This window comes from Ruditapes philippinarum, unplaced genomic scaffold (assembly GCF_026571515.1).
Source record: "Ruditapes philippinarum isolate M1 unplaced genomic scaffold, ASM2657151v2 ctg86_1_1_1_1, whole genome shotgun sequence".
NCBI lineage: Eukaryota > Metazoa > Mollusca > Bivalvia > Venerida > Veneridae > Ruditapes > Ruditapes philippinarum.
The window spans coordinates 346,126-365,918 of NW_026864957.1; the positions used below are offsets into that span (position 1 = coordinate 346,126).

At 34.2% G+C, this 19,793-nt stretch overlaps 1 protein-coding gene across 1 annotated transcript; it reads right to left on the bottom strand.

Moving 5' to 3' along the window:
* Positions 1 to 1,056: 1,056 nt before the first annotated feature.
* On the bottom strand, positions 1,057 to 19,279 carry LOC132727402 (uncharacterized). Its single transcript, XM_060712871.1, has 3 exons — positions 18,050 to 19,279; positions 9,500 to 9,624; positions 1,057 to 5,301 (listed from the first exon to the last, which is right to left on the bottom strand). Exons 1-3 carry the CDS (start codon positions 18,880 to 18,882, stop codon positions 5,198 to 5,200), a joined length of 1,062 nt encoding a protein of 353 aa, XP_060568854.1. The 5' UTR covers positions 18,883 to 19,279; the 3' UTR covers positions 1,057 to 5,197.
* Between the last annotated feature and the right edge of the window lie 514 nt (positions 19,280 to 19,793).

The following is a 19,793-nucleotide window of genomic DNA, read 5'->3' on the forward strand; positions in this document are numbered from 1 at the left end:
TTCATTACAAGGGAAATTTATTCACAGGAAATGTCATGAGTTGTACATTGTAATTTTATAATTATTCATAATTCAGGAACATTAATAATATCTGTCATATGTTGCGGTTCGGACCGGAATATCCGTCCCGAGGGGACCCGCCCATTGGGAGGAAACGAGGCTTGCCGAGTTACCGCCCATGGGCGGGTTCCCGAGGGACGGATATTCCGGTCCGAACCGCAAACATATGTTAGATATTTTTTCTTGCATATTCTGCCATATTATTTCATATCTAAAATGGTTTACCTAAATATGATATATGTTCATGGAAATTAAAGTCATTTCATCCCTAACTATTTTCTTACAATAGCGTATGAACTTACAACTTAAATAACAACGGCGAAATGACGTCATCCTAAGCACATATTTCCCTTCTAAAACGACGTCATTTTAACGCGGTTCATTCATAAAGTGCGCTAAAATGACGTTGTTGTTTGGCAGGCGACTCATCTGGCACCCCCCATGCCAGATGAAATTTCTGGCATGGGTAAAACTCACGGAAACGCCAGTCTGCTATGCAAGAAAATATTTTCTTGCATAGCAGACTGGCGTTTCCGTGAGTTTTACCCATGCCGGAAATTTCATCTGGCATGGGGGGTGCCAGACGAGTCGCGTGCCAAACAACAACGTCATTTTAGCGCACTTTATGAATGAACCGCGTTAAAATGACGTCGTTTTAGAAGGGAAATATGTGCTTATGATGACGTCATTTCACTGTTGTTATTTAAGTTGTAAGTTCATACGCTATTGTAAGAAAATAGTTAGGGATGAAATTACTTTAATTTCCATGAACATATATCATATTGAGGTAAACCATTTTAAATATGAAATAGTATGGCAGAATATGCAAGAAAAAATATCTAACATATGTTTGCGGTTCGGATCGTAATATCCGTCCCTCGGGAACCCGCCCATGGGCGGTAACTCGGCAAGCCTCGTTACCGCCCAATGGGCGGGTCCCCTCGGGACGGATATTCCGGTCCGAACCGCAACATATGGCAGATATTATTAATCTAACACAATTCTGTTCACAGCTGTTATAAACAAGCACTAAACAATTATATACTACATGTATTTACAATGTTCATGTATGTAGTCTATGCTTAATGAGAGCCCATCAGCTAGTTAAGGCACAAAATGCAGCTTTTGCTGTCAAGTTCGGACTCTGGATACGTCGTCAGTCATCTCATTAAAGGGTTTATTTTGAATCTGCATGTAATGTCCATGGAATATTAATATTAAGCGTTACTGTATGGCGGCCAATGGAAACTTAAATGCACAGTAACCTTGGACAATAATGAGAGAGTTTACCCCTGAAAGTAGCTGTTTGTACAAAGGGCCTGACTTTCAATCCGCCACTCTGTGGTAGGGGGCTAACCCACTCTAAGGTCACTCCCCTCGGCTTTATTTAGGACATCGAGTCGTAGCTTGCGATAGAAGCTTACCTTCCCGCCGACGAAGGGGTACTTTGGTCCCTATGACCTGCCCTATATGTACAACAACAGCGCTTTGATCGGATCTTAACCAGTTGGTGAAACAAATCAGCCAAGCTCCAATGCCAATTCCCTGTGCCTTAATTTCTTACGGCGTGCATGTACCCAGGGAAAGAGAGAAAACAATTACTGACTAGTAAGCTATTAAATATTGATCAGGCTATTTAAGACTTAACTGCACAATACCAGAATATACTTGGCTTGAGAAACCATATTGGACAAGCCGCAAGTCGAGTAAAATATGATTTCTGCAGCTGTGGGAGAGATATCCAAGACAGGATGTGAGCAGTTAACTATAGTGAAGTAGATAATTGACAATTTACGAGAGATATCAGGTGCGGGATATGTTTTAATAATTACAGCTGGGACAGAATACAGGGAAGTAAACACAGGGAAGTAGATAAAAATTATTGACAATTAAAGGCTCTTTTTTATTGCAAGACTCTTAACTAAAATTATGATTACGAAGCATTTTGAAGTAAATTCCCTTAATCAAAAGTTGTCTCAAAAGGAGAAAACAATAGTATTTAATGAGACATTTCCAACAATACATCGATAATTATGTTCCTCCAGATTTAGATATTTTATACTTAATACAACACTCATATCTACATTAACAACAGAGTTTACAACATGAATGAGTATTTTAATATATATCGTCCAGGTTTTAGAGGAATGTCATAACAATTATCTGTCATTAATATTTAATAAATTCATGAAGGTGAGAGCAAGACATTACGTGAAAAAAGCAGTGAAGATGAATTTAAACTACTTAAAACATAGGACAAGGAAACACACCTTAACAAGTATAGAAACTGATAGCGAACAGCATGGATCCTGATCAGACTGCGCAGATGCACAGGCTGGTCTGGATCCATGCTGGTCGCAAACCAATTATGTTGGTTTTGTCGTGACGCGGCTCAAATAAGGGCACAGATAATGTGATGTGTGGAACAAACGTTGTCCATTTCTACAAAATTCTTCAAAAAATACTTTTCTTAACTAAATTGTCTTGTCTTGTAAAATACAAAATGACAACAAATATATTTTTTATTCTATTTTCATCGTTATATGATTTAAATTTATATAAAAAGCATTAATAAAACTGAATTTAATGTATACCTATTCTATAAAAAATAACAAGAGGGGTGGGGGTGGGGGATAACTCCAAAACACATACAGGCCTTACAATCGTAACAACTCTATATGAATTGTAGACTTAGCCCCCTTATATACACAACATTTAACATAAACATAATGTTTAACATGTTACACATGTAAACTATTTCACGATACCAGCAATCATAAGTGAAATTGATAATAATATAATGATAATAATATAATAATTATATAATGATTATTGATGATAATTATAACAAGAGGGCCATGATGGCCCTTAATTCGCTCACCTGTTTATAGCAACCCCCCCCCGGTGGAGCCAATTTTAACTCAAGGACTTTTATTTGAACAAACTTGGTAGACACCAATTTGAAGATGTTTCATGATAAATATCGAAGCTCTAGCTCTAAGAAGATTTTTTTTAAAGTTTTTACTATACACATAAAGGGAAAAACAATGACCCCCTCTGGGCGGTGCCAATTTTGTCCCCAGGGCTTTTATTTGAACAAACTTAGTAGACACTCATTAGAATATAATTCATGCTTAATATATCTAAACTCTAGGTCATAGGGTTTTTTAACAGAAGATTTTGTAAGTTTTTACTACATACATATAAGTAAAATCAATGATCCCCAGGGCGGGGCCATTTTTGACTTGGTAAACACTGACTAGATGATGTTTCATGCCCAATATTTAAGCTCTAGCTCTATCGGTTTTCTAAAAGAGGATATTTAAGTTTTTTTTTCTTTCGGTTGCCATGGCAACCAGGGTTCTGCTTGGAATTAAATTCTTTAAACTACCAAAGGAACATTCCTCTGAAGTTTGGATGAAATTGGCTCAGCGGTTTATGAGGAGATGTCGTTTAAAGTAAAAGTTTACGGACGGACGGACGCGGACTAAAAGCGATCACAAAAGCTCACCAAGGCACTTTGTGACAGGTGAGCTAATAAAACACATCATAAAAATTATATGTTACAAATAATACTTAAATTGTGCTTAAACACTCTGGCAACTAAAATCTAATCTCCTATAACGCATTATTTCTTTTTAAAGAATATTACAACAGGTTTTGAAAGCACTCTTATCATTTTTGTATTTATATGAAGGAATACCAGTTAATCAGTTTCCATTCTCACTCATGCTAGCATTGTGTGTATATACAACTCTGTTAGTTTCATACATTTCTAAAAGAACATGTTTTTCATTTCCAATGCCAGCCTTACAAAATGCGCATATTGTTTCTTGCTCATGACTAGTTTTATAGAGGCCCGTTCCGTTTTAAAGCCGCTTACCCAGCATGAGGATCTTTTGCAGTAATACTGAGTTCTATATATTCAGTTAACAATAAACCATTGTAAACATATGTTTGGTTATTCTAAAATACAGTCACCATATTACAATAAAATATATTAGCACAATTAAAGGTCTAACATGGACTTTACATTAATGCACATTATGTTAGCTTAACACCGGCTGTTCGGTGAAAATTATCATTTTCTCGTTAATCATATTAGTTTTCTGCAAGCAGTACGATATAATCCGCCTACAACAAGACACAAACACGTTCATCATCGACTCATAAAAACCTAAATGTTTTACCATTTAACTTAAAAAATACTGCTGATAATGAACACCCTTATCTTACACCGGTTGTTACATCAAACCACTCAGTTAGGTAATCATTTTAAAAACTGAGTCTGCCATTTTTCATTTCCCTTATTATCATGTCTCAGCATATAATATTTTCTTGTTGTTATCATCACTTTTTTATATTTTTCCGAATATGGCACGTCATTGTTGCTTTCGCGTCGTTATTTTATAGAAAAGTTGCTTCTGTTGCTTAATTACCTTCTTGTTCCTGATTTATGTTCTCATTCGCACTCTGAGATCTCGACACTTGTTCGTCACCAACGCTGTTGTTTTGTTCTACAATACGCTTTCCTTGTAGAGTTACATAATATTATGTATTACTTCCATTATTATTTAGGCTTTTAAAATCCCTTTTCGCTTGTAACTCCTCGTATAGCTCGTATTTGCTAATATACGCAGTTCTATATAATTATTGGAATATTCAAAGGGAAGGCGGCAGAAATACAGCTAATTTTACCCGGTACCACCGCACTGCTCCATGATAGCGACAGAGGCGGGACTAGGATTACAACTAACTAGTCTATAAAAGACATTTGTAAAGCAAGTACTTCTCTCGGATTTCTTTTATCAACACTAAATCATTCGCAAATTGTCGACAATCAATTAATTTATAATTTCGTCCAATTTTATTATCATTTGTAAGACAATCAATTTGTTGATCGTGTCGCTGACAAATTATTCTTGGTCGTTTTAGTCGACAATTTACTTTTGATCATTTATATTTGCTCACAAAGTTAATCTTTTGGCAGAAAAAATTCTACTGACAGGAAAATAATATGATCTACATCCCAGGTTGCATTGGTTATTTGGTCGAAAATAAACAATTTAGAATTTGTCCTATAACACTCGACTGTATACATGAAGAGATCAATTTATGATAATACATGTAATAATAATTATTTGTACACTATCTTGTTCACTGTTTCCACGTCACATGTACCATCAGATTTTAGAAACCAGTGATTCCATTTCTTTGCTCTGCTTATTTTATTCTTGTTTCCTGAAATAGCAATAATAAATATTACTATTCTTATAAATCATACGTAAGTTAAACAACACTTTTGATGAAATATTATAGACTGCAAATCAAAGATTATCTTTTTTTGTGTTAAAATAATGTAAACATACGTGAATATGGAAAACACAAACACTCCCGTGCATTATCGGCTAATATATCATGATTTTGCAATATAATTACGATGGAATTTCCATATGAATGCGTTACAATTGCAAAATCATCCCGAACAAGACATTTAACTTGATATGAGCCGCGTCATGACAAAACAAACATTGTGTGCTTGCGACCAGCATGGATCCAGACCAGCCTGCGCATTCACGCAGTCTGATTAGGATCCATGCTGGTCACTTATAAACTCTTTTACAAGTAGAGAAACTGACAGCAAACAGCATGGATCCTGATCACACTGCGCAGATGCGCAGGTTATTCTGGATCATTGCTGGTCGCAAACCCACTATGTTAGTTTTGTCGTGACGCGGCTCATATATACAACAATAAACCACACGAACGTATGTGCTGCAAATGAAATCATTCGAAACACTACATTGTAACAAAAAGAACAACAAACAAAAAACAACAATCGAACGACAATCGTTATCGAAATGGTAGTTTATTTGTTGTCAAGCCCACACCGTCAAATGTAATATGTTAAATCAATGGAAATCAAAGGGCTGCAAGCTCTGTGGTATTTTCAATCTTAATCGTACTGTCCTGTTTAAGTTTATTTTTATACACTATAATTCATCTTACAGGGCACCGAGATGCAGCGACTGCATTTAGATTTTTTACTAGTATAACAGATTGCTGCTTTAGTCATGAACAAACGAGACTAAACATAGTTTATCCGTTCAAACGGCTGGCTTCAGTCGATTTTTAGCAAAAAGATTAAAAAAAAAAATGAAAAAAAGCAAAAAAAAAAAAAAAAGAAAAGAAAAAAAAAAACGGTTTGAAAATTAAATAATCGGAAATCGATGTTATATAGAAGGCGAAGAAATCTTAGGCCGCGCAAACACCTATTCAAATCTTGAATGCAAGTACATTGTACACGTATCACATTCTCTTGTCTTGCATAATGTACACACCCTACTTGAATGATTTGTAATGAGAAATTATATGACATCCATGCCAGCAATTAAGAACATTTTCTACAAGTTTTTGGCTGTCAAGACACCGAATAGCACTGGTTTGATATGTGATACATTAAAATAATGTTTATGGACAGACAACGACAACCAGCTTAATCTGAGAGAGACATAAAATCTGATTGAAGTACATTATGTACTTATAAATAACAAGAATAAGTTTGAAACTTTCTGAAGAGGGGAGCTAACAGATATATTGCTTTCGAAATTAGTAATATTTTTGAAAAAAAAATCTTATGAAGAAATTTTCTCACAGAAATAAGTTAGAGAAAAATGAAATTGGTATTCGTTTAAACATTACAGTTGGGGTTGATGGTTAACTTTTAAATATTAAGACCAAAAAATTTGCTGATTAATGATTCTGGGCAATCTGAATAAGACATTTCAGTAAGAATGTACCTGATTATATGTTGAAAGGGTCATTTTTTTAGCTTATCTAAATGTGGCACGTTAGAAACTTGACTATGTGCATTTTCTCATTGACTGGGTTTTAACATTACGTTTGTTTATTTATGATAAGAGATTAAATTTCGTTTGTGTCTTGGTTTCCGATTGCATTTTGCACGTTAGCTATCCTATCTCGCACAGTGCAGTTCTAACGGACGATGACACTCCATAATCAGATATGCTTTGCAATTGCATGATATAGCAAAGTACAAAGTACAAGAAGAACATGCTATCTTATCATAAAATGAAGATAAAGTATAAAAAATAATCTTTTAATATAATAGTTCAAACGTTTTAAACGGTTATGAAGTCGCCGTTTAAACGGTTCGCATTTTTGCTTACCGTGACACTCGAACAAGTTCCTATACATGTACATGGTAAAATTTTTAATTGCTCACCGTATGGCACCGAGATGGCACCGAGGAAACAAAGGAAACCAACCAACTTTAATTTGTTCCCATTCCCAACTATTTGTTTATGAGAAGAATAACCATGTGAATATATTGTTTTTCATGATAAGTAAAAGCGTATGCATATCTAGTTTTTTTATGAGAAGTTTGCAAACCAAAACATTTATATCAATATTAACATCTAGATATCCATTAAATTTACCGTTAAGACATCGTGTTTGAGATAACTTTCATCAGCATAATTAGTTTTTTTTTATTAACACCGTAGCGCAATAACGGGTAATCTCCTATTAGATTATACAGGGAGTTAACCTGTTACAGCACCAAGGAATCTCATATAATATATTTTCAATTGACAAATGAGGAGACGGTATGATGCCGAGAATAATGAATAATATCTCTTTTATTACAATAATATTGATTCAATCATTTACCATCTGCGTCTGCTTTAATTAAAAAATATACTTAAATTTTGTGGAACTCTTTTTATGATATTTCACATTTAATGTATATTATTGTATATGTGACTGAATGCCTCTAAGAGGCCCAATAATTTCAATTAACTGTAGAAACTATATACTAACATTTTGCTGCTTGGATATTGAAAGTTTTTCTAAGGCACTAGGTCCATAATTATCAAAGTGTCTTAAAACCCTTTCGGTGCCAGAGGGTTTTCTAAGAAATTACTATTTTATTAATTAATATAATTATTATTATTTGTTATTTGTATTATAGAAATTATATATGTTTCCAAATCTGTAAGTATAATAATGATTATTGTCGATCGTATAATTTTCTTTATATTTTTTATTATTTCTATTATTATTATTATTATTATTAATTTATTATTATTTTCATCATTATAATAGAAACGGCAAAAGCCGTCCATATGGCAATACGCCGAGATTGACAGGGACGGCATAAGCCGTCCCGTCCCTATGGCAGTGAAACGGTTAAAGAAGTGTTTAAAAAATGGCGAATCTGCAATAATTTCAGTTTAAAAAACTGTCCGCCTTATGCAATGTTATAATAAGTTATATCATCAGTTTACATTATGTCTAAATGCCAATATGTGACTACAGGATACGCCTTTAATAATTCAACTGACAATGTTTTTACTGTTCAAAAACATTTCCTAAATGTTCATAAAATTATTACTTTTCAGAATCTTGAAGCTGTCGATTAAAGGCATCTAAATATATTAGAGTGTTAAATGGAGACATATAATATATATGTTGTTAAAAACGTCAAATGACTATCCTTTAAGCGGTAGTCTTACGTGGCCACGCGATAGTATTAACATGAAATTCGCATTTAATAGCTACCGCGTGCGCACGTTATTTCTAATACGTGACCATGCGAGCGTACGTAGAAAAAGAAAGACTTGTCCCTTGTCCCCTTTATGCCACCGTAGAAAACAATGTATTTCTGTCAGTAATTTTAGTACGATTAAATATGTTGATTTAAATGGCATTCAGAGATACAGTAATCACGTTTATACACATTCAACGACGCAATAGTTAAACATAGATGTTTTCTGTTTGCAAATAAAAATAAAATAAAATGTGTCAGCTCTATAATATTAAGTTGATTTAGTGTATAAACATTTATAGCAGTGATTAGACACTTTTAATGAGTGTGTTGCGTGCGTGTGTTGGTGTGTGCGTGTGTGCGTGCGTCTGTCTGTGCGTATGTGTTTATATTTACATACTAGATTTTTCAAGCTTTTTCAATGTAAAACATTTGCGAATAGTTTATCGAACTACTACTTTGTGTTGCGAGAATGTTGCCATTTCGAAAACTTGCGGACGAACGACTACTGAGTTTTGGTCGAACTGTATTCACGAAATACATTGTTTGGAAAAGAACAAAATTAATGTAGAATTTTTGCGGGGGGGGGGGGGCGGTGGAGGTTGTTGTTGTTGCATAAATCCGACAATCTACAAAATTGGCTTTTATCGCAGCAAATAATCTATGATTTTTTTTGTACTGCCGAGAGACGGGGAAAAAAACCCGAAAAGAGCCGAATTTTTAAAAAAATGTCAACCGCATACTCTCGGCCCTTTCCGTCAAACATAGGAGTTATCATAAATAATAGCCGGGCAGTTCCGATTGTAATGATGTATGCCAGCAATTAAGATTCAATTTATTACATAATATTCTTGAATTGTAATTCTATACCTATAATCCAGTTATTGCTGATAACCAAAGGGCGTAACTTTCTTCTCTCGTCTTCACTCTTGCTGTACCATTGTCCATCGCTGTATTTATCTAGGGTCAATAAGTTATATGTTATGTTCGCATATCTGTGGATAAAAAAAAATAGAAAAACGTGAAACACGTAGATATTTACTATAATTTTACGACCACCTTTTAACAAAGAACCTACATCATAAATATCATACCGCTGAAGGCAAGCTTCAAAACGCCTATTCACCCACATACAATGTAAACTTGTAAGTGCAAGCACATATGCTAAGCATATATGTCAAAAATCTTAACAGATCTTTAAACTGTGTTAAAAAAATCATGTTTCAACATCTATAATAATAGACGTTGAAATATGGTTTGTTTATATTAAGATTTTTGACATATATCAAAATATGTCAAGTATATATACTGAGACTGGCAAATATACATTTTATTTGAATTTTATTTGGATTTTAATTTGTTTGGAGCTTAACATCCCAAGTGTCTGTGGTTCGAATGATTCGTGTAAAGGCGTTGTGCACATATTCTCTATTTCTTTTAAACATTTTCCCGCTGCATTGGTCACCAGAATACAGCAAGGTCAAAGAGGTTCTATTTAGCTGGAAGCTCGATTTTCATAGTTTGTTACTGAAATCCCCTCAATTTTAAAGTCAATATTTTAACGTAAAGTTGAACAGAACTGACTATATAAATTTCAAAAGATTGATTATTATAATTGACCAAAAATTGATACTTAAAACGTTTAAGACAAAAAATAAATTAATAAAATTGCCTTGCCCCTCTCTTTTTATAAATTTAACATCATCCATACAATCTGAAAGTTATTAGAGCCGCGTCACGACAAAACCAACGTTATGCGTTTGCGACCAGCATGGATTGAGACCAGCCTGCGCATCCGCACAGTCTGATCAGGATCCATGCTGTTCGCTTACAAACCCTATAACAAGTAGAGAAACTGATAGCGAACAGCATGGATCCTGATCAGACTGCGCGGATGCGCAGGCTGGTCTGGATCCATGTTGGTCGCAAACCCATTATGTTGGTTTTGTCGTGACGCGGCTCATTTTATATATTTTGGTTATTGAATAAACATGTAATTGATACAACTATGACAGAATGTAAGGTTATTTCGATTTATTACTGAACACTCACTTTTACACTTGGATGGGCATAAACTGTTTCAAATTCAAATTGGGCCAACCCGTTACATTACGACAGAAAACATTGCCTGATTTGACATAATTAGGCGACATTGCGAATTTAAAGCGCCGGTGGTAACTCTTTATACAATGTATACTTGACAATATTCTATGACTTGGGGAGTACTACTTAAACGTTTAAATTGAGGAAAAAAAGATCAACAACTAAAGCTTTTATACATATGTTAAGCACAATTTAAAATAAAACTTCCTAATTATTTATTTAGAGGGAAAAATATAGAATTTTCACTAGATGATACGTTTTCTTAAATACCATACTCTTAACATATGGCATACATGTGGTTCCGGGAATACTTGAGGAATGCTATAATCATTTCAACTAATGAGCGTATAATAAGATACGAGATACGGAGTTTATTTAAACGTTAGATATTCACATAGGGGAAATAACATTTGGTATACTCCGTTGAATAAGTAACTTCAAATTTGTATTGCCCATAGGAAATTAAAACATTCTCTACACATAACAATAGGACTTTCGCAAGTTTAATGCATATGATTTAGATAAAGATATCGCGACACAATGTGCATTTCACATATCAAATCCGCTCTTCGATCCAGTTATGTGATAAGAAAATTGTTTATTTGGGAATAGAGCTATGTTGATATCGTTTTTAAAGCATATTGTTTATAATTCTGAAAAAAAAAAAAAAAAAAAAAAAAAAAAAAAAAAAACAGTTTTATATGACATTTTCGATATTAACTACGAAATAAATTATGTAAACCTTTACCCCCTGGCGACTGAATCTACCCACGCGATCATTGCAAATCACGCACGGAAGCACGGTATTTCGTACCGGCACTGTCCGTTATCCAGTTAGTACATATTTTGATTTTTGCCTAAAATTTATGGTTTTGTCCAGATTGAAAGATGGCTGAGTCCTTCTTCGATATTTAACGCGGAAAGGGTTACTGGTACATTTCTCATATTATGTAGAGTACATGTATATTTTATACTTCTTTAAAAAAATTCTCACTGGGTATACTTTAAGTAACATTTTCCTTTTAATAGCAAAACATTCAACATTGTATACAATGTTTTATGTTCAATGTTACATATAAACTTTTAGTGTTATTAATTTAACAAGCAAATTCGTTGAATTTATATCCCCCGCCGAGTACTGGTTATTATTAACACAAAAACTGAAGACATAAGGCTTTATTTATGTATTAATCATGGCATAAACTGTAATATTCTTTGAACTTGAAGCCTTGTACCTTCAAACAAGAAGAATTTTTTAAGTTTTCACTATATACATATAAGAAAATCTATGACCCCCTGGCATGGAGCCAATTTTGACCCCAGGACTAAAATTTGAACAATTTTGGTAGGAGGACCTATAGGTTATCATCATTATACCAAATATCAAAGCTCTAGCCTTGTACTTTCAACAAGATTTTTTAATTTTGCATTTTTTGAAACTCCTTTTCTGGCCCTGTGACCTACCTATGCAACAGACCGGAACCATTTGAATCAACTTTGGCAGGCAGGGACCACCCTAGGAATCATTCCTGTAAAGTTTGGTTGCTGGCAGTCATTTGTTTCTGAGGAAATGTTGTTTTTAAAGAAATTGCTTGATGACGCCACAACGACGGACGGTGGGGATCCACAATAGCTCACAATAGATGTAAAAACATCTTAATATCCAGACTTCAATTGCCATTTTCAAGGCATCCAAGAAGGGAAATCTCACCAATTTTCAAATATTTTTAAATGTTATATTGTAAACAAATCAAATTTTAATTCTTCTTTAATAAAAACTAGAAATGTGTCCATAGACACAGGTGCCCCCCACCGGGCGCCAAACTGTTTCTGTCAATCTTATGACTTCTAGGTCAAATATTTTTAAAAAAACTAAAAAAATCTTTTTACTAAGTAAAGGGCAAGAACTTTACAAATACTGAATAAATCCCCAAGCAAACCCCAAGTTGAAAATTGCAAATTTATACTACTGTAATCAAGGGCAATAAACTCTGAAAAATTTAACAAAACTGAAAAAAATCCACATGCAAAAGTCCCAGCGTTCATAGCATCACAGTGAAGGTGAATCAACTATTCCATTGTAATTTAGTTGATGTTGATCATTATTCCTGTAAAGTTGGTCAATTTCTAATCAAGCACTCAGGATCAAATAACAACATAATGAAACAAGTTTTTACTAAGTCAAGGGAAATAACTCTACAAATACTGGATTAAATCCACAAGCGAAACCCCAGGAAACCAAAACTAAATATGCATCTGAGCAACTTTCCAATAAGGTTTAATGACCCTATGTCAAAAGCCTTTTTGAGTTACATGGCGAACACATGTTGAAAATTGCAAAACATTTTCTAAGTCAAGGGCAAAACTCTTAAAAATACTAAATAAATCCAGACGAAAAATACCCAGGTGCACAACTACACATGAATGATCAACATTCCTGTAAAAGTATCATGACTCTAGGTCAAATAACTTTTTGAGTTACATGCGACACCAAGTTGAAAAATTACAAAATTTTACTAATCAAGAGCAATAACTCTTTAAAAATACTAAAAATATCCAGATGAAAATTACCCAGGTTCACAACTACACATACTGATCAAACATTCCTGTAAAGTTTCATGACTCTAGGTCAAATACTTTTTGAGTTACATGCGACACCCCAAGTTTTGAAAATTGACAAAAATTTACTAAGTCAAGGGCAATTACTCTTAAAATACTAAAAAATATCCAGAACGGAAAATACCCAGGTGCACAACTTCACCATCCTTGATCAAACATTCCCCATAAAGTTTCGTTTGAATTCCAGCCATTTAGTTTTGCAGAAGAACTACTCCGGAAAACCGAAATTCGGAACAAAAAATTTTACTGAGTCAAGGGCCCAATAACTCTTAAAAATACTTTAAAAATATCCCACGAACTAAAATACCAGGTGCCCACAACCTTTTCACATGCTGACAACATTCCCATAAAAGTTTCGTTGAATTCCAGCCATTTTAGAGAACTACTCCGGAAACGAAATTCGGACGGACGGAATGGAAAAGGACGGACGGACGGAAGGACGGACGGAACAACGCCAAAACTATATCCCCCTCCCGATTCCATCGGCAGGGGATAATAACTAGCTCGTATAATCACGTGACTAAAAACGCCGCTGTGATCTGAAACCACCCCCTACATTATCCCCATCCCCTCTATCTCACCAGTTCCAACCACAGGCAAGTGTATCGGACCTGGCCCAGTGGGAAGAAAATAGAACATTATTGACAAAAACCTCTGTGTTCATCTTAAATGTGTCAAAAACAAAACAAAAAAGTGAAATATCAGCTCCCTTAAAAATATACTATAAGTTTAGAGCTTAATACAAACGTGAAATAGTGATAAAAGTTTTTTCTCAACATTCCGGGAAATGAATCCCTTCCTCGTAGACTTGAATCTGGATTTTCCGGTCTTCTCTTTACTCATAGTATATTTTAAAGGGGGCTCATATTTCACTTTATTTTTTTTTTACACATTTAAGATGAACACCTTTAAGATGAAGTTTTTTATCAATGAGGTCATATATTCTTCCCAGGTCCAATACTCGTGCCCGTGGTTCCAACTATAACAAATAAATGTCCCTGCTATTTACAAAAATGTCATTTTTCCCATTATACTACAATGTAAGTCTATAGTATTAGTTATACGTTTTTTATTAGCTCACCTGTGAGCTATTGTGATGGCCCTGTGTCCGTCCAACGTCGTCGTGCGTCGTCAACTTTTGAACATTAACAACATCTCCTCTGAAAACCAATGGACTACCATCATCCAAACCCCAAAACTTTACAGAAATGAATCCTTGGTTGTCCCCTTTCAAAGTTGTTCAAATGGTTCCGGTCTGTTTTGCATATGTAGGGCATAGGGCCAGAAAAGGATTTCAAAAAAACCAACAAAAATTAAAAAATTCTTCTTGTCTGAAAGTACCATGGGCCAGAGCTTTTGATTTTGGTATATGGTATCCATCTATGGGTCCTCTACCAAACTTGTTTCAAATTTTGTCCTAGTGTCAAAATTGGCCCCGCCCCGGGGTCATAGGTTTTCCTTTTATGTATAAGTAAAATCTAAAAAAATCTTCTTCCCTTGATTTGGCAAAAGGCTACAGATTAGATATTTGTCATGAAACCATTGTGTAGTAGACCTCTATCCCAAAATTGGGTTCAAATAATGGCCCTGAAGGGTCAAAATTGGCCCCCGAGCCCCGGGGTCATTGATTTTCATTACATACATATTAGTGAAAACGTTAAAAAAATTTCTTTTAAAAAGAATGCAAAAGAGCTAGAGGCTAAGATATTTTAGCATTTGAAAAACAGTGTAATAATGGCCCTCGGGTCAAAAATTGGCCCTGCCCCGGGGGGTCATTGATTTTCATTATATACATATAGGTGAAAACTTAAAAAATCTTCTGGTCTGAAAAAGGAAAATGGCCTAGACTTTGATATTTGCGTCTATTGGTATCATCTGAAGGTCCAATACCCAAAAGTTGTACACATTTTGTTCCTAGTGTCAAAATTGGCCCCACCCCGGGTCATAGGTTTTTCTAAATATGTATATAGTAAAAAAAAAATCTTCTTCTCTGAATTGGCAAAGGCTACAGGTCAGATATTTGGCTAATGAAAAATTGTGTGGTAAGACCTCTACCAAAGATTGTTCAAATAATGCCTCGGGTCAAAATTGGCCCCGCCTCGGGGTCATTGATTTTCATTATATACATATAGTGAAAACTGAAAAATCTTCTGGTCTGAAAGTAAATGGCCTAGTGCTTTGATATTTGGTCTATGGTATCATCTATAGGTCCAAAAACCAAAGTTTTCAAATTTTGTTCCTAGAAATTAAAATCGGCCCCGCCCTGGGGGTCATAGGTTTTTCCTTATAATGTATATTGTAAAACCTAAAAAAAATCTACTTCTCTGAATTTGTAAAGGGCTACAGGTTAGATATTTGGTATGAAACAATGTAAAGTTGACCTCTTCCAAAGATTGTTCAAATAATGGCCCTCGGGTCAAAATTGGCCATGCCACGGGGGTCATTGATTTTCATTATATACATATAGTGAAAACTTGAAAAATCTTCTGGTCTGAAAGTAAATGGCCTAGAGCTTTGATATTTGGTCTATGGTATCATTTTTCACAAACACATCTGTTTATATTATATAAGGAAATTAATGCGTTATCAACAATAAACATCTAAATGTTTAACATAGTTACTTCTCTTGAAGCAAGCAATTATGTAACTTTTGCACTTTACCGGAGATTCACGCTAAAGACCAATTGTTGTGTTTTACGATTCATAAATTTGTACAAATAAACGCATAAACATAGTTTTAACATTTGTTTCATGCACGAATTGATATGATTTAAACTGTTTAGACAGTATCCGAAAAAATTTGGCACAAACTCGCATTTAAATTATAGTACTAGTACGATTTGAAATATTAAGAAATTAACAGTAGTCACCAAGTTAAATAAATCAAATTTTATTGTAGTTTTTCAGTGGTTAAATAGAAAACCCAAAAATATATTCACAAAAAAACCGGGAAAGAGGGAAGGGAAAAGGGGTTTGTTCATCCCGGGTTTTCAAGAAAATGCATCATTCTGCGAAACCCCCAAAAATTTTATATTGGTCAATGCACCCCAATTAATCAAATGTTTATAGATTTTCGGAAAAGTTCGTGAGATATAAAGCCCGAAATATAATTTTAAATTTTAAATTTTTGTCAATAAAATTTAAATTTCAAATGAGCGTTTAAACGCAAAAAGATAAAAAAAAAGATTTTAATTTTTTAAATGTTTTCCCAAATGTTGTAAGATCGAAACCGCGTAGGTCTATGTTTTTCCATGCTCAATATTATTGAAATTTTGTCTGATTTGTGTGTTGTTCGTTTACTAGAAATATGTTTCTGCACTTATTTGGTAAAATACACTTTTTAAATAACATGGTTTTTAATAAAGAAAAAAATAATATTTAAAAATTTATTTGGATTAGAAACAAGAAAATTAATGTAATTTCAATGTCGTAAAACACAATATAAATCAAGACAGAATAGTGTTTCGATGTTTCTTCATATCCGTGAAGACATATTTGCAAGGAACCGACCAAATCCATTGAAATATACATGTATTTTACAAATAAAAAAGAACTGTAGGGGTCGTACTACAGACTTCTCATATAAAAGGCAATCACTCAACTGACTGTGCTTTGCGGATGTGCGGACGATCACTCAACTGACTGTGCTTTGCGGATGTGCGGACGACATACATTAAGCTGGTGTTACTTTTCAAAAAATTAGTTATAATCGTATTGAGTCTAAAACTATACGGACAGAGCCGAAGTGGGATCGCATGTTTAAATGAGTGCTATAATTTATTCATCATTGACAGGTCAATGAAATCAGACTACATGTATGAATGAATGCAATAAAACACCTGAATGAATTTTGTGATTTTAAAATTGAAACCCTATACATCAATTAGTAAAACCCACTAAAGCTTTATATGTATGATATGGCAAGGTTGAAACCTAATATATCCGCCCAAAATATTTAAACTTGTCTATTGTTACAATAAGACATTGATACTCTAAATTCACACATATGCCAGTGGTGCGTCGCTGTTCTTTTGTTTTCAGTCAATTTACATTTCTTTTTAAATGTTTTGTTCTTCATTGTATTTGATATATAGGTTAAAACGGTAACAGCTTTAAGGTCTATGGACACCTGTAATAATGTTTTTGCCATGCTCAAACCATGAACGTTGAAGCTTAGATGACAATGGTCGTGAACGTCTCATACATCAACAATAATAATTATGGTAGGTAGACGGGAAGGTCAGTAGGTGGGTAGGTAGGTGTGTAGGTAGGTTGGTGTAAGGTGGGTCGTTTGGTTAGCCAGTAAGCAGAAATATATTGTTCATGTGGTAATTATATGTTGAATGTCTATATGCCAATTTTAGGAACAGGTTCAGTTCAATTCCAAAGATATTTAAACTGGCCCCGCTCCGGGGGCCTATATACAGGTGAGCAACTTTAGGGCCATCATGGCCCTCTTGTTGTAACTAATACTATTATTATTAAGGTATATTGAAAATGGTCTTAAAGTGCCAAAGTACTATAGTTATAGTATAATTAATACTTAGTATCGAGGTTTATTGTAAATTGTGTAATTATCTGAGCTATTTTTTTTTGGACAAATTTCAATGAAAATGAAAACTTCTTGACAGACATTATTAGGATCATATATTCAGCATTATTTAGTTTTCACTAAAACAATGTATTCGTTACACCAACCTTTCTCTGATCAATTTTGATAGGTAAGTTTGATCATTATCTCCCTCAGATATGGCCATTTTATCTGATTTATTCTTTAGAGATTGTTCCAGTGTCTTCATCATGGCCGTCAACATTGTCCAAAGAGCCTGTGTCCTTTCGGTTGCAAACATGTATAGCAAGCCGCCGTTGAAAACGCTTCCGCCAGTGTTTGAAACCGGATTAACCAGCATGTCGACACCAGCCTGTCGTTGGAAACCATATATTGGATTTGTAAACCACACGTAATCGAATTCAAGTAAAAGCAGGTCTATTTTAGCCTTCAGTAAAGACAGAATTATTTCTGTTCTTCTAATCATAATTTTAACATAACCAACATGGCTGTATTCCTGGTCACCTTTTGGTATGTCAAGTGTAATATGGAAAACGGACACTTCTGGCCAGTCTTTATTAAGTTTCATTTTTGATTCGTTATCTGTGGTAATTACTAGCACAGATTTATGAATATTCATATGTTTGGTGTTACAGAGCCAACTATATGCGAACGGTAAATACGCATCGTTGACCACACTCACAAGAACTGTGTTATTATATAAACTAATTCTCCTAGCTACTGTAACAACATCACTTTCATTTCTTTGTACTTGATCAATATTTAATCCATTTCTGTTTCTATCCGGTATTTCATCATTAACGTACACATGTTTATCAAAGTTACTAGTAAATTGGCTAATACGAGGAACCGATTTATTTTCTTTCCACGTAATTTTCACTATTAAGAATAAAGCAACACACACCAGAATCCCGTATCTAACAGATCGTTGAAAAATAAATCCTTTCATTATGTGGCCCATTTCCACCACCTAGTTATTCTCCTTTTATAAAACGTAAAACGTTTTATCCATTTGGTATCTTATTCCGTTAATTATACACTAAAGACAGCAATAGCAGCTGTACACTTTATGTTGTTGCCAGTCACAGTGGCTGAACACAGGCGTGTTATAGAATAAGTTATTTTTGGAACAACAGAGTAACATTAGCATCACTGCAGTTTGTATCGATTCACTCTCATCTCGATCCTCTGTGTTAAACCCAAGCATGACAATCTAGCATAATAGTGTAGAAATTACACTTTGATACGGTTGAATGGGGTATGTATTTTACCCGTAAGGTGCAGTCAATTGTAATGTATTTCATATTGAAATGAAAACTTTAAAAAAAAACCCTAAAGTGACTGGATGTAACATCACAAGTGACAAGATGAAATATGTCCGTGTATAGTGTTAAACTTTTTGCAGGAAAATATATTGCCGCCATTGTATTATATTTAAAGCAGGGGAAAAAATGTAATTTAATTATTTACATACGATGCATGCAATGCACACGTTGTTTAACGGAAATGCTTATCTTAAAGATAATAAATTTTCTATTGAAATAATCATAAAACATTTTTTTTTATATAAGGAAAATTCGCCATGAAATCATTAGGACATTGTCATATTTAAACTTAGCTGTAAGTGGGAATCACGGTGTATAACCGGTAGCGCCGATTGATTTATTTTAACACCGGAAATGAGGAAAGAAAATATTATTTTACAATATGTTTAGTTTCTAAATCAACGGACTTCCGGCTTGACGATTCGCATCGCAGTGCGGTTTTTTTTTTTCTGAGAGGATTTTACATAATAAATTATATAGACTATACCAGCAGGTCTTGCATGGGCATTCCCGGCACTTGAAAATCAATAAGTCAAAGTCCTCCGAG

Coding starts and splice junctions, on each gene's coding strand:
- LOC132727402 (XM_060712871.1), bottom strand. CDS start 18,882: ATGGGCCACATAATGAAAGGATTTATTTTTCAACGATCTGTTAGATAC. Junction 9,625..18,049: donor TCAAAATTGATCAGAGAAAG/GTTGGTGTAACG, acceptor TTTTATCCACAG/ATATGCGAACATAACATATA. Junction 5,302..9,499: donor CAGCAATAACTGGATTATAG/GTATAGAATTAC, acceptor TTGCTATTTCAG/GAAACAAGAATAAAATAAGC.